The 14,377-nt window shown below is 42.5% G+C and overlaps 1 protein-coding gene across 2 annotated transcripts in view; it reads left to right on the top strand.

Moving 5' to 3' along the window:
• EHF (ETS homologous factor) overlaps positions 1-10,509 on the top strand; it is a 66,544-nt gene extending 56,035 nt beyond the window's left edge. For both annotated transcript variants that reach the window (XM_072619174.1, XM_072619175.1), the window contains 3 exons: positions 2,053-2,112; positions 4,836-5,031; positions 5,645-10,509. In XM_072619174.1, coding sequence (XP_072475275.1) covers positions 2,053-2,112; positions 4,836-5,031; positions 5,645-5,744 — 356 coding nt within the window. In that variant the 3' untranslated portion in view covers positions 5,745-10,509. The remainder of the gene's footprint in view (positions 1-2,052; positions 2,113-4,835; positions 5,032-5,644) is intronic.
• The last annotated feature ends 3,868 nt before the right edge of the window (positions 10,510-14,377 follow it).

Genomic DNA, 14,377 nt, shown 5'->3' with positions numbered 1-14,377 from the left:
TTTCATTTTTCAAGTACTTATTTTCTCTCCTCATCTACTCCTACCCCCTTGGAAAAGAAAAAGAAAATAGCTGTAAGAGATATAGATCATCAAAGGAAGACAAATTCCCATATTGCCCATCTACCAAAATGTATATTTTTTATTAATTTTTTTCAATTACCAAGCATTTTTCTACCTGCCTGTGAAATGGGAGTATTGGACTAAATAATCTCTGAGGTACTTTCCAGTCTAAATCTGCTGATCTTGAGACTTGCTTTTATTTCCAAAGAGCCAGGTTTCCATCTGGCTAGAATTCCTTCAGGCACTCAAATCATATGCTAGACCCATCAAGTCAAACCTACAAGCATTAAGTCCCTATCATATGCCAGACACTGCGTCAAGTAAGGGAGAAACAAAAGGGGGGGAGGGCAAAACCCAAATGAAATGAAAGACAATCCCCCCTCAAAGAGCTTACATGGTACATGGGGGAGGCAACTATGTGCAAACAAGATACACACAGGAAAAATTGGAAGTAAACAACCAAAGGGGGAGCAAGTGGCATTAAGATGTGTGGGGAAGGGTTTCTGGTAGAAGGTGGGATTTTAGCTGGGACATGCATGAGACCAAAGTGAGCAGGTAGAGCATTCCAGGCATGGAGAACAGTCAATGAAAATGCTCAGTGTCTAGAGATGTCGTGGCTCTTCTTGCTTGAGTCGTTGCAGTCCCAAAGAGACCCTCTCACCTTAACTTGGCTGGTCCTCCAATGATGGACTGATCAGGACCTACTTAAATCTGTGGTCCTTCAGGTTGGCAAGAAACCAAAGTTACTTCAGTGCTTTGAAGAGACATCTGAGCAGCACATTAATGGAGAACTGGATTCAGCAGAAAGACACAGATTGCATAGGGACCAGGAACACTACAGTTTAGACACTTCCTTAGATTCTTTTTAGCTAGAGGACCCTTGGTTGAGTAATAACCTTACTGAGCCTTGGTTTTTGTACCTATAAAATAGGATCAGTACTATATAAGACTGAAAAAAAATGAATATCAGTCACAGCACTGACTTCTCATGGTTGTAATGAGGACCAGATGGGATGATATAAAGAGGTGTACAGGTATGAGCAGTTAGTATAATGTCTTGACAAATTTTCTCCTCTTCCCATCTGACTCAGGTAGTGCCCTTGTAGAAACCACTCAAACCTTTGTGTAGAGAGAAGCTCAGGGAGGTAGACTAATCCATCTATGAGAAATGACCCAGAATGCTTAAGTCCAGTTTATATCTGAAGCCCTGTAGTCCCTTAATGGGAATAGGGATGGATTCTTGGTTTCAGGGGAATGAAATCCGTCAAGGAGCCAATGACCACCATTGGATTGTCCCTCTGAGGGACTGTAGAAGGAAAGAATAGCACCATAAGATCATAGATTTAGAGGAGAAGGGACCTCAGAGGCATCTAGTTCAACTCTGTCATTTTAGAAAGAGGCATCTGAGACCCAGAGACTTGAAGAGACTTGCCCAAGGTCACACAACTTTTGAGTGGTGGCCGCTCTGACTTCAAGTCCATTCCTCTGTAGCACTTTTCTTGATAGGCCTGGCTTGGGGATTATTTTTTATTTGAGGCATTGCTTTACAAAAATGAGTTGGGAGGGGGTGGAGTTCAGCGTTGAGGTAGTTATTAGACTCGTTCTTTGTGCACTCTCCCTAAATATCCTCATAATATAAAGTCCCACAGACACAGATACGATAGCTCCAATTTTGTCTCTCAATTTTACAGTCTGAACTTGATTTCAGTTGTGCCTCAGTAGGTTCCCCCTATCTTGGTGACAGGCACTGGGCCCACTGTGAGTCATGCCTTTGTTAAACTAATCTATATGTTTCTGTAGTCACTCAAATCCCATCAATGGTTCCTTTGTCAAGCTGATTAAAATATAACTTTGCATGCCAAAAAAAAAAAAGAAGAAAGGATCTGTCCTAGTTTGAAAGGTGTCTCTCTTTATAACAGGCATTTGCATTTTTGTGTTATTAAAATGAAAAAGAACGGGAACCTAAGTGCCTTCTCTGTTCCTCTTGAGCAGATTCACCTGATCTGAAAAAAGAACAGGAGCATCCAGTCAAATCTCATACCAAAAAACACAGTAAGTGGTCCCCTTGTGACCTTGGACCCAAGGCCAACCACCTCTGACCCTGTAGAGGCTGGAATCACCCAATCTTCCTAGTCCTTTCCCTCTATTGACCTATGTACAACATGCCCTTACCCAGCTGGACCACTGTCTTTCCCAACAGACATTTCTCTTTGAGGCCTTTGTCTCATTTCTATGTCTTACCTCCGTCCCTAATGCCTAACTCAGACACCCCTGATAATATATGAAGCCTACTCTGGTGCCTGAGGTTGGTAAACATCCCTTTTTGGCTTAGCGAAATCCTCTGTTCCTCACTGCTCTACTACACATAATCACAGAATACTGTATATCACACTTAGCTGTGTTAGGCTTAGCCCCCCCTTCTAGACTGAAAAGGCTGTGTATTAGCTTAGATCAGTAGACTAAACGCTTTCAGGGTAAAGACTATTTCACTTTTACATGGTGCCCAGCATATAGTAAATCTTGTATAAAAGTTTGTTGATTGATTAGCTGATTTTTTAAAAAAATCTCTCCCTAGAATTATACATGGTAGGCACTAATAAATGTTCATTGAATGAATAAAACAGGTGGAATGATGGTGGGATGAATGGATAGGAAGGAAGCCATTATCATTGGAGAGCAAAGAAAGTACTCTATGGACCGAGAGAAGCTGGTAATGGGTTTATGGGGTGACCTGTAGTACTGGCTGGGGGTAGTAAATATCTCCTTTTACAGTGAAGGAGCCTGAGGCCCCCCCGAATGGAATCACAGAGCTCTGGAGGCTGATAGGGACCTCAGGGTCCCTGACATGGTCACAAGAATCCCCACTCCAACATTCTTGGCAATGGACGTACAATCTCTGCTTGAAAGTCTCTAGCAAGAAGGGACCCTCCACCTCCCAAGGCAACCTTATGGAGCATCCTAACTGCCAAAGACATTGAGTCTCCCACCCATAGGATGGTCCCTCAAATGCTCAAACACAGCTATGATGTGATTTCCCCCAAACACACAGATCATAAATAACAGAGGCAAGATTTAAATTCATGGCTTTTCATCACCAATTTAAATCTTGTTCTCACACCATATCAGACCAGTTTCTGCCATCTTTTCTCCAGTTCCCCTTCTCCAGACCCTCCCACCTCCATCCTTTATTCATAAACTAAAACAGAGAAGGCAGGGCAGGTAGGTAGCTCAGTGATTAAAGTATTGAACGCAGAGACAGGAAGAGCTGAGTTGAAATCTGACCTCAGACACTTACTAGCTGTATGATCCTGGGCAAGTTTTTTGCCTCAGTTTCCTCATCTGTAAGATGAGCTGGAGAAGGAAATGGCAAACCACCTCAGTATCTTTGCCAAGAAAACCTCAAATGGAATCACAAATCGTTGAACATGTCTGGTTCAGTCATATTTACAAACAAAATCTTTAATACTGAAAGCCAATAGTGACTCTGCCACTTATTGACTGTGCCACTAAGGTGCCCTGGCTACTCCCAATTGAAAAAAATAGCAGCACCTACTGGGAAAGGTAAAATGTTCCCACTTTTTGTGGGGTGACATTTTGGGGTCAACTGGTCTTCTCTTCCTGGTCCTTCTCTTCCCTTAGCTAATCAACGTTAACTCTTTCCCAAATACTTAGCTCTATAGCATTTAGAGTGAGTTGTCCAGCAAGTGACACTTTCTGGGCACCTAGAGTTAGCCAGCCAGTCAACAATTTTTTATTAAGGATTTTCTTTCAATCAGCAAACATTTATTAAACATCATGCGAGGGCATAATGCTAAGTACTGGAGATGCAAAGAAATGCCAGAATAGTTCCTTCTTGGGGTTTTCTCCTGGAAATTAAGAGAAGGATATGAAGAAGAATTTGGTAATAAATGGTCTCCCTCCCTTCCTTCCTTCCTTCCTTCCTTCCTTCCTTCCTTCCTTCCTTCCTTCCTTCCTTCCTTCCTTCCTTCCTTCCTTCCTTCTTTCCTTTCTTCCTTCCTCTGTCTCTTTTTCACTATATCTGTTTCTGTACTTTCCCTCTCCCTCTCTCCTGAAGACAGTCCTACCTCCAGGAAAGAGATACTTGTTTTCAGGATCCAAGATGGGGCAGGGGCTCTACTCTTTGTCTTCTGTGTTGATAGATGGTTGAGGTCATGGCCACAGATCTGGGGAACAGACGTTGAAGCGAGTGTCAATAGAAACAGACTGAAATGTAAAAATGATGATGAATTTCTCAGGGAAAGGTTCCAGTTCTATCCTTCCCTGCGTCATGAACATATTAGATGCTTAATAATTGCTTGTTGAATTGAACGGAAGCACATGTCCCAAGTGTTGAAAGGGATAGAACCACCTAATTTCAGAACTGAAAGGCACCTCAGAGGTCATCAAGTTTAACCCTTATCAGAATAAAAATCAATCAACAAACATTGATTAAGCACTTACTGGGTACCAGGCACTGTGTTAAACAAGCACTGAGGACACAAATACAAGGAGAAAGAAAGACAGATCCTAAGATAAGGATCTTAGATTCTAACAAGGGAAGTGAAAGAGAGGGAGACCCAAAGGAAGACATTTGTCCACAATCCAATTCAATTTAATTCTACAACAGTGATTGAGCACCGACTGTGTGCCAGTCGCTGTAAACACAAAGTTGCCCTCAGTTGCTTCCATTCTACAGAAGTAGCCAGTGAAGTGATCAGAACTCACGTCCCCCTGTCATCATTCCCTGGTGACACTGTCTCTGCTTTCTTGCTTAGACCCTCGAGGGACTCACTTGTGGGAGTTTATCCGAGATATTCTCCTGAACCCAGATAAGAACCCAGGCTTAATAAAGTGGGAAGACCGGTCTGAGGGCATCTTCAGGTTCTTGAAATCAGAGGCAGTGGCTCAACTCTGGGGGAAAAAGAAAAATAATAGTAGCATGACCTACGAAAAACTCAGCCGAGCTATGAGGTAAGTGGCTGTGCGGACCTAGAGCACCATAGGAGCCAGCGACCACTTATGGGAGCCATAGCCAGCCAAGAGAGAGGACAGAGTTAGATGGCCTCTATTCAAATCGCTGCCCACCAGGGGCGGGGCGGGGAGGGGGTGTTTTTCAGACTGGTTGAAGCTCCAGAAAATCCCCTTACTTCTCTGTGCCTCCATTTCTTCATCTGTTAAATGAGAGAGTTGGGCTAGGTGACCTCTAAGTTCCCTTCCAACCCTCAATTGGTGATCCTATAATGTTGACTCCTGGGTCGAGGGGCTTCAAGAACACCCTCAGCTGAGGGAGGGGCCAAGAGCTGCCTTTTTTTAATGGGTTGTGGGGGGAGACAGGTAGAGAGAAACCCTGGCTTCTATGCAGTGGTTGGGGGGAGGCATGGGACAATCACTCTTTGAACTGAGGTGCAAAATTCTATTATTTACTTGTTGCTGAAGGCATGAGAGTGGTCTCTGCTCTCTTCAAATTTGGTGTTTTGGGACAACATGCCAACTGCTCCACCCTCCTGACAGTTCTGTCTTCCATGCTCAAGTATTCCACCAACTCAGACTTACCTAGACTCCTTGTATATTTTCCTCTTTACAGATACTATTACAAACGAGAAATCCTCGAACGTGTGGATGGACGGAGACTGGTATATAAATTTGGGAAGAATGCCCGAGGATGGAGAGAAAATGAAAATTAAGGCTGTCAGAACACAAATACACACACACACACGCACACACATACACACACACACACACATCCAACAACAAGCCAAGAACCTCTGGACGTAAATATTTCAAAGACTACTTTTCTCCTATTTATGTACCATAAGGGACAACACAATCTACGTCTAAAGGGAAGAAGGAACACTACAGTTGTTAAAATTATTTTGTTACTTTGAAGTATGTCCTGTATGGGGAAAAAACGTACACAGTTTTCTGTGAAATATGATGCTGAATGTGGTATGATCAATTTTTGCCTCTTGTGAAGTTCATTTCTGTTGCAAGAATAATGTGGTTCTCCACTTTTTGCTACCTGCCTAGAGGACGAGAAAAAACAAAAAACAAAAAAGAAATCAGAGGGCATTAAATGTTGTTTGTTTTTTAAATGCAAGATAACTTAGTATAAGGTGATATGTTCTCTGTGCATGAGGACGCCAAGCGTCCTTCTTGGGAGAGATGGATACAACAGCTTGACTGTACTCCAATGACATAGCTCTGATATGCTGGGGACCTACTGGATCAACCGTGATAAGCCTGAAGGATGCTGGGAGTTTGGACTTAGTCTCTGGGTGATCAATAACTGGAAGTGGGAGACGATGCTGACTCTACGATGGTCCCTGCACAATGTTATCTGATACAATTTAATGGGGAGAGAAAGGTTAAGAGAATCATTGAATCAGGGACTCTGAACCAGATCAGCCTACTTCAGAGACTACTTTTTTTCTGGCTGATTGGTGAGATTCTTCTGTCTTTTACCTGTTTCCCTATGGTTCATCCTTGGTTGTGTTTATCCCAGTTTTTATGTGGAGTAGGCAGTGTGAGAGTGAACACTGTGTTGTAGGAGTAACTGATGGGTTCATTTGTACCCCCATTTGGGAATGAATGCTAAGAGGTCATCTGTCTCCTGTCCTTTTAGCTCAACTAAAACAGAGGGAAGGCTCCCAAGATTGTCTTTTAGGGAGAATGAAAAAGGATCAACTTTTAGAACCCCAGATAAGAGAAAAAGTTGTGTAAGAGAAACAGCCACAAAACAAGAACAGTCAGAGAATTACTGGTGGAATTTTAAAGGAGAAGGGGGAAAGCTATGTGTATGTGTTGGAGGAGGGGATGACAATAATTTTTGAAAACGAAAATTTCTCCCAGTTCTTTCCCTCTTGGCTCAGTTCTTTTGGATTCATCTATCCTTGCTGTAGCCTGGTTGGCTGGCTGGCATTCCACATTTTGATCAGTAAATAACACTACCAGAATGGGCATTATGGCATAGTGGAAAAAATGCTGGATCTGAGGTCAGAGAGACCTTGGGTTAGTCACTTCCTTGTCTGGGCTTTAGTTGCCTCATCTATAAAATGACGGGGTTAGACTAGATGTCTTCTAACATTTGTTGCAGGTCTTATTTTATGTTCCCATGATTTCTTGTTATTGTGACATGTTACCAGGAGCACCTCCAGTCGTGGAACTGGTTCCAACACTGGTGTCTGGAAATATAGGCATTGGCTCACATATGGGGAAAATGAAAGTGGAGCCAGATTGTTCCAAGAATTCCTGCTCTAGTTTCTGACTTGCCACATGCCTTTCCCTAATTTTTCCACCCCATTTTCCTGTTCTGTAAGAGGAGGACCAGGATGTGTTGGCAGCAAGATTACAGGGTCCTTAATTCTCTTTCATTTCCCAACACACTGTAGGCACTCAGTAAGTACTGGCTGATGACTGACACACAGGCACTCAGTGAATATGGTGGATGGATACTTTTAAATAGGGTAAAGGCAAAAAAGAGTCTGCCTTGACTGTAAGAGAAGCACATTGGGTAATTTTGGAGCTGAGGTCTGGACAGGCAGAATTTTCTTTTTCTGCCTGATGGTACCCACAGTCTGGCCCCAGGTCTGTAGCTTTGTGCTCTGTAGTTTTTCCGTTGACAATTACTAGGTGACTGAAAAAAGAGGTAAGAAAACAACCAGGCTGGCGTGGCTCTACCCAGGGCATCCATAAAAATAATAGCTGACATTACATAGCCCTGTAAGAGTTAACAAAGGTCTTTCTCTAGTGTTTATCATTTGATCCTCACAATTGCCTGGTGAGTTGGGAGTTACGCAATTGTTATTATTAACCTCATTTGATGGCTGGCGCTTGGGAGAGATGTAGGGACTTGCCTGTAGGTCCAGTGGAGGATTTAGCTGAGTCAGGACTAGAATTCAGCTCCCCTGACTCCAGGGCCAGGGCTCTATCCCCTAAGCTACAACATACTTCCTTCTCCTTGAGGTATAAAGGCATAGCTTCCTTTTTTTTTTTTTTAGGCAATTGGAGTTAAGTGACTTGCCCAGGATCACACAGCTAGTAAGTGGATTTGAACTCAGGTCTTCATGACTCCAGGGCCCACACTTATGCACTGTGCCACCTAGCTTCCCCCGTAACTTGCTTTCTAAGCAAGGAAAAGGGCTCTGAGGAAGCCTGTTCTCCCTTCACTAAGTCTTAAGAGAAAGTACATATCACAATATTTTTACTTCCCAATGTCAAAAAATAGGTATAACTTGTGTATATTGGGGGTGTTAAAATGTTAAAATGTGTAGAATATGAATTCTTTGAGGGCAGGGATTATTTTATTTTCTGTATTTGTATTCCCAAGACCTTGCACAGGGCTTGGTATATATTAGGTGCTTAATAAATGCTTATTGAATTAACTATCTTTTATGAAAGAGTCAAATTGCCCAATGCTCCTCTTTGACCTTTCTTCAGACTTCTTCCTAACTACTATCATCCTGTCTAGTGTACCTAGCTCCCTGATCTTAGAACAGCATTTTAGGCAAGGCCTGATTTCTTCATTCCTGAGACTTTCTGGCTATTTCTGAGGTGGGCCCTCACTCTCAGGTAATTGCCCTGAGTAGCAAGCATCACTCTATAGGTGTTAGTTAAGTGGATTTAGAGAATGCCAGTCCATGTCTGAATAAAAAAGATCGCTACTCATTTGTTGGTAGCATTCTCTTTCTTGGCACTGGGTCCCTCTCTGAATAGATTGGGGTATTAAGTTTTCAGCTTCTCTTTCAATTGTCTCCATTTGGATTTTGTACTTTTAACTGGGTTGGCTGTTTGTGACTTGGAAAACTCAAGCCAGGCAACCATGCCAATTTGGCTGCTGAGAGTGAGGACCAAGTACTTCTCAGTTCAGTGCCAAAAGGGGAGAAGGGGGTCATGTCCTGGGATTGTATCAGATCTCTGTCTTCCTTGGAGAATTGACTTCTGATTTACAGCTTTCTTGATTCCTAGATTTAGAGGTAGGAGGGACCTTGGAGGATCAAGCTCCTTTTGCAGATGAGGACATTGAAGTCAGAGAAGGATGGGATTTGAACTCTTGAGAGGTCTCAGGACTGAATGGGGCTGAGGATGGTTCATCCTGTGTGCCTGTTATCTTGTTCAGTCATTCATAATCCTATGCTCGAAACTTTCTGCTGATGCCCTGGACACTCACAGAAGCTGAGTGAGAATTGCCCTTTCAAATACTTCCTTTTGGTTTTTTTTTTTTCCTGAGACAATGGATGCCCTTAGCCAACTCGGATTTTCTGAAACATTATTGGTTGAAGCTGGAAGTGTGTGAGCCCAAGAAAGTGTAAAAAGGACTCTGTCTGAGAGAGGGAGACTCTTGATTTCTTGTGAGAAATTTTGTAGTCTAAGCAGGTAGCATCATGATGAATGTCTGCTGAGCAGAGTCCTCATCTCTTGAAGACCTTGCCTTCAGGGGCCAAGTTGGAAGGGCCCATGTATAATTTAAGAACCTTCCCTTGCAAATTACTTCATCTGTGGGATGGTGGCAAGCAGGATGATTTTGTTTTCTTAAAGAAAATCCCTCGACCTGTGAGTGTGGCATTGTGGGATTTCAACGTTTGACTTATGACCTGGTCTTACAGGAAATTAGACACTCATCTTGTCGTCAAGGAAGATGCATGTTGGACACAAATTCTACCTTATTTAAAACTGTGATTCTTAACCTGGTGTGCAAAGCAGCAACGAACCTTTGACCACTTTTAACCAATGAAGATATGAATGTGTTTATACCATGTAAATTGCTATTTAAATGTAAAGCATTTCTAAGCTCTAGTATTTTTTTTAATGTTGAGTAGTTTTTAGGGTTAGCAATGGAACTTTTAGCATGGATGTGTAAATTGGTTTTACAAGAGTGTGGTCTTTCAAATGCAAATACCTGCAAAATGCTAAATGCTGTTTTCCTCATTAAGAAACAAAATCAATAAGCTTTGATAGAGCATTTACTATGTGCATAGCACCCATAGAATCTCTACTGCACCCTGTCCTATGCATATAGTAGGCATTGAATAAATACTTGTTGAATGGACAATGTTGGGACAGAACCATCTTTCGAATTCCCTTTGGGGAGCATTTTCTTTGACATGGACTAGAGAAGTTCAATCAAAACTGGCCCCTAAAAGTGGTCTCCCATTTGTTGCTGGAATGTACAAGCCTTTCCATGCTCAGTCAAACAGGGACTTGTAAACTGGACAACCCCTTCTTTTCTTCCCCTCTGGTTTCTGTATTGACAATTGGGGGGTGGGAGAACAGCCCCATGGCCACTGTTTCATCAGGGATCTTGCTCTTTAAATTGAATCTTAAAATTGTTTTTTAAAAAAAAAATCTGTATTGCCAAAGAGCTGTATTTCTCAGCATGACGTCTATTTTTACGGTTGTCATAAGTGCCTTAATTAAAAAACAAACAAACAAACCTGGGAAATAGTTGACAAATGTGTGTATGTGTATAGAATTCTTGGAATAGAGAGTTGAAATTTGCTTGAAGCTTTGCAAGAGCAGGGAGGAAGGAAGTTTACTCAGTGAATTAAAATGGAGCCAGGTGCCCACTGCTGTCATTTCTGGGTATACATTATCTGGGAGGGCCAGGCAAAGGAGGGTGGGAGAGACCGATCCCTCTGCTGAAGAGTAAATCATTTTTATGAGACCTGTGATTTCATGGGGTAGGGAGCTGCTGGTGAGGAATTTCATTTACTGCCAAAGATCAGTATCTGCCATGTACAGTACAAGAGAATTTCATCAGGGCACTTAGAAATTGACTTGCCCAAGGTGACACAGCTGGTGTCCGAGGTAGGTCTTGGACTCAGATTCTTCCTGACTTCAAGGTTAGCCCCCTACTATGCAGGTCTGCATCTCAATAAGACAATATTTCATTAAAAAAGAAATGTTTCAGGGCAGCAAATCAATTCCAGCCCTCTGCATCCTTCACATCCCTGCTCCCAGGTCTGGTTAGCTAAACTGTTGCAAATCCTAGAAAACCTCCATAAAGTCCCACTATCAAAGGGGCAGTAGCATCATTAGTAAGTAATCAGCCCACCTGGCAAGCCTTTATATGGCACCAACTATGTGCCAGGTACAGTGCTAGGTGCTGGGGGTACAAAGACAAAATTTAGTTAGCACCTGGCCCTTAAGGAGTTTATATTCTCTTGGGGTGTAATTTGTAGTATCTGTGCTGTCTCTGCTCAGGCGGATACAAAGACAAAAATCAAGGTGGGACCGCCATCCCAGCAATGCATATGCATAAGCTTTAGTCCTGATTTTTCCAACTTATGGCTTGACCTTGGCAAGTTAAGTCATTTCTCAGGGCCTCAGTTTCCAGTTTGGAAGGTTGGAATAGATGGTCTCCAAAGTCCCTACAGCCCCTGAGACAATATGTGGGTCTAATTATTATTAACTTGAGAAGCTAGGCAGCATAGGGTCTTGAGTTTTGGTCCCAGCTTCTCTAATTGGCTGTGTGATAGTGAGATTTTACATACTTAAGTGATCTCTGCAATCACTTCTAGTTCTAACCATGTATGTCTTCAGATCCTTTCCACCCCTGATGTTTCATGTCCTTAGGTCCCTATCATCTGACACTCTGAATGGACCATTTGTCTATCTTCTCCCATCTTCTCCAGCAGACTACTGCCACAATTCTTCTCCCTTCCTCCTCTCATCTTCAAGCCCTCTCTCTATTGGCTGCTTCCCTGATCCCTACAAACACTCATGACTCTCTTATCCTTAAGACCCAATCATTCCCACCATTCCCACACACTATCATCTTCTACATCTCTCTTTTATAGCCAAAGGCTGTATAGTAGTCCGGATGAAGGCAGGATTCAAACCCATGTCCTACTATACTGACCTGTTCCCTTAATGTTCTTGAACCTCTTGTCACACATGCACGTGTGTGCGTGTGCATGTGTGTGTGTGCACGCATTCAGGAGGTAGAGGAGAGACAGAAGTTGACAGTAAAGAAAGAATGAAAAAAAAACACTTGATAGTGAAAGAAAACTCAGCAAGATATTGGTATCAAAGGTGACCTTGGAAGGTGAATGGCAAAGGATCAACAACCCTTGGCCTCCAGGATTCAAAGGAAATGTATCTGTGTTTCTTGGAACGGTGACAGAATCTACAAACACAAACAAGTCTGAGTCTGTGACGGCAGGTTCTTGAACGGGAGAATTGGGTTACTTTTAGTTTCATCTCAAAGATCTGCAGCTATCTGGTTGGGGAATTGGGTCAGAGGTGTAGTACTGGAGGAAGACAGCAGGGCCAGAGAGAGGGAAGGTAGGCAGGTAGCTGCCTTTGGGCACAGTAGGAATGGAGTGCAGAGATAAAGGCTCATTAAAAGTGCTCATCCAAAATGAGAATTCCACTCTTTGGTATGTGGAGTATTCATCTGGGGAAGTTGAGTCATTTGTATTACAGTTAAGGTGTTCTGTGTTCTGGGCTTACCCAACCCACCTTGCCTAAACAAGCACAGCACACAGCATAACACCACTTTCTGACCTTCCAAAGTGTGCACAAATTCTTTACTCTAGATCTCAAAGACAGAAATCAATGGGGCAGAGAGGTGAGGAAATGTGACCATTTTTGCCCAAATGGGAATGAATCTGACGAGTCCTTTATTTTGCTCCATTGTCTACCACAAAGCAAGATGCCTTGAACTTAGGGTTCATGGATGGAGAGTTGCAAGGGACTTCAGAGCCCATCTAGTCTAACCCCTTCATTTGGCTGATGTGGAAACAGAACTTGGACACGGTTGTAAATGTCTTTCCAGGAAACTTCCTTGAATGAGCAGAGCCAACCCACTTCCTACTGATCTCTGTCCACTGATCATCTGACCCTGATCCCCACCCTCTGGCTATTGTTCTAGTTCTTTCTTTACATTCACAGCCAAATTTTCTGAACATCTAACATGTGCTCTTTTAACCCACAGAATCACAGGGAAGCATTTTGGGGACCACCTCATCCAACCCATGCCAAACCCCAAATCCTCTTTGCTACATACACAAGAAGCAGCCATCTATCCTTTGCTTAAAGACCTTCAAAAACTACTTAGTGGCCAAAGCAGTCCATTTTACCTTCAGGCATTTTAGGAAGTTGGTTTTTTTTTTTTTTACATCAATAAATTTACCTCTTTTTGACATCTACCCATTCATTTGCTCCTAGATCTCTCTGGGGCCAAGCAGAACAAGTCTAATATGTCTTCAGTGTAATGGTCCCTCAAATTCTTGAAAACAGTTATCATGCCCTTCCCTGAGTCATCTCTAATTCCTTTTCTGATCCTTTCATATCATGAAATCGACCCTCTTCATCATCATGACTGCCGTGTACCAAATACTCTAGAACTTACCAATGTTCTATCTAAAATATGGCACCTAGAATTCAATACAACATCTTAGATGAGGTTCGATCAGAGTAGAGTACCGTGGGACTTTCATCTTATTGCTGGACACTATGTTGGTTTTAAGATCTGATTAGCCCGAGTTCTCATTAGCTTTTTTGGCTGCCAAATCACACCGATGGTCCACATTAACCTTGCCATCCACACAAACTCCTGGATAGTTCTTAAAGGCAAACTCTGTCTAGGCATATTTTCCTCTACCCTGTGCATTCAAAGTTGATTTTTAAAAACTCAAATGTAAACCTTTCATTTCATTCAAGAACCAGCATCACATAGGGGGATAGAGTTGGTCTTGGATTCAGGAAGGCTTGATTCAGTCTTCCAGTCCTTCCCCTGACTCATACTAGTTATATGGCATCAGATGAATCACTGAACCTATCAGTGATCTAGACAACTCTCTGAGACTACATTACAGGGGGCAGCTAGGTGGTGTAGTAGATAGGACACTGGCTCAGGAGGACCTGAGATCAAATCTGGCCTCAGACACAGTACTTCCTAGTTCCGTGACCTTGGGCAAGTCACTTAACTACCACTGTCACACAAAAGACCCAAACAAAAAAGATTTTTTTAAAAAAGATTACATTGCAGAAAAAATGATGCTGACTCAAATTGGTGGAGGGGATTTCCTCATAGGAGCTCCCCCTAACAATAAAACTACTGACTTAGCCCATCTCCTCAATCTTCACTCCTTGACTGTCACAATCTTTGTGATTTGTAGCTTTCATACAGGATGTTAATGATTCCTCTAAGTTTTGTGGAATCTGTAAATCTGAATGTCAACTGTGTCTTTAAGCCAAACCGTTCAAAAGACATGAAATAGTTGATAACAATATTAAACCTTGTACTGTTTGACATTCATTCTCATCAATTTACTGGAAACATTCTTGGAAAGGTCACAGATGGCCCTCTTATGGC

Source organism: Notamacropus eugenii, chromosome 6 (assembly GCF_028372415.1).
Source record: "Notamacropus eugenii isolate mMacEug1 chromosome 6, mMacEug1.pri_v2, whole genome shotgun sequence".
In the NCBI taxonomy this organism is placed as follows: domain Eukaryota; kingdom Metazoa; phylum Chordata; class Mammalia; order Diprotodontia; family Macropodidae; genus Notamacropus; species Notamacropus eugenii.
This window is presented reverse-complemented; position numbering and strand designations above follow the sequence as displayed.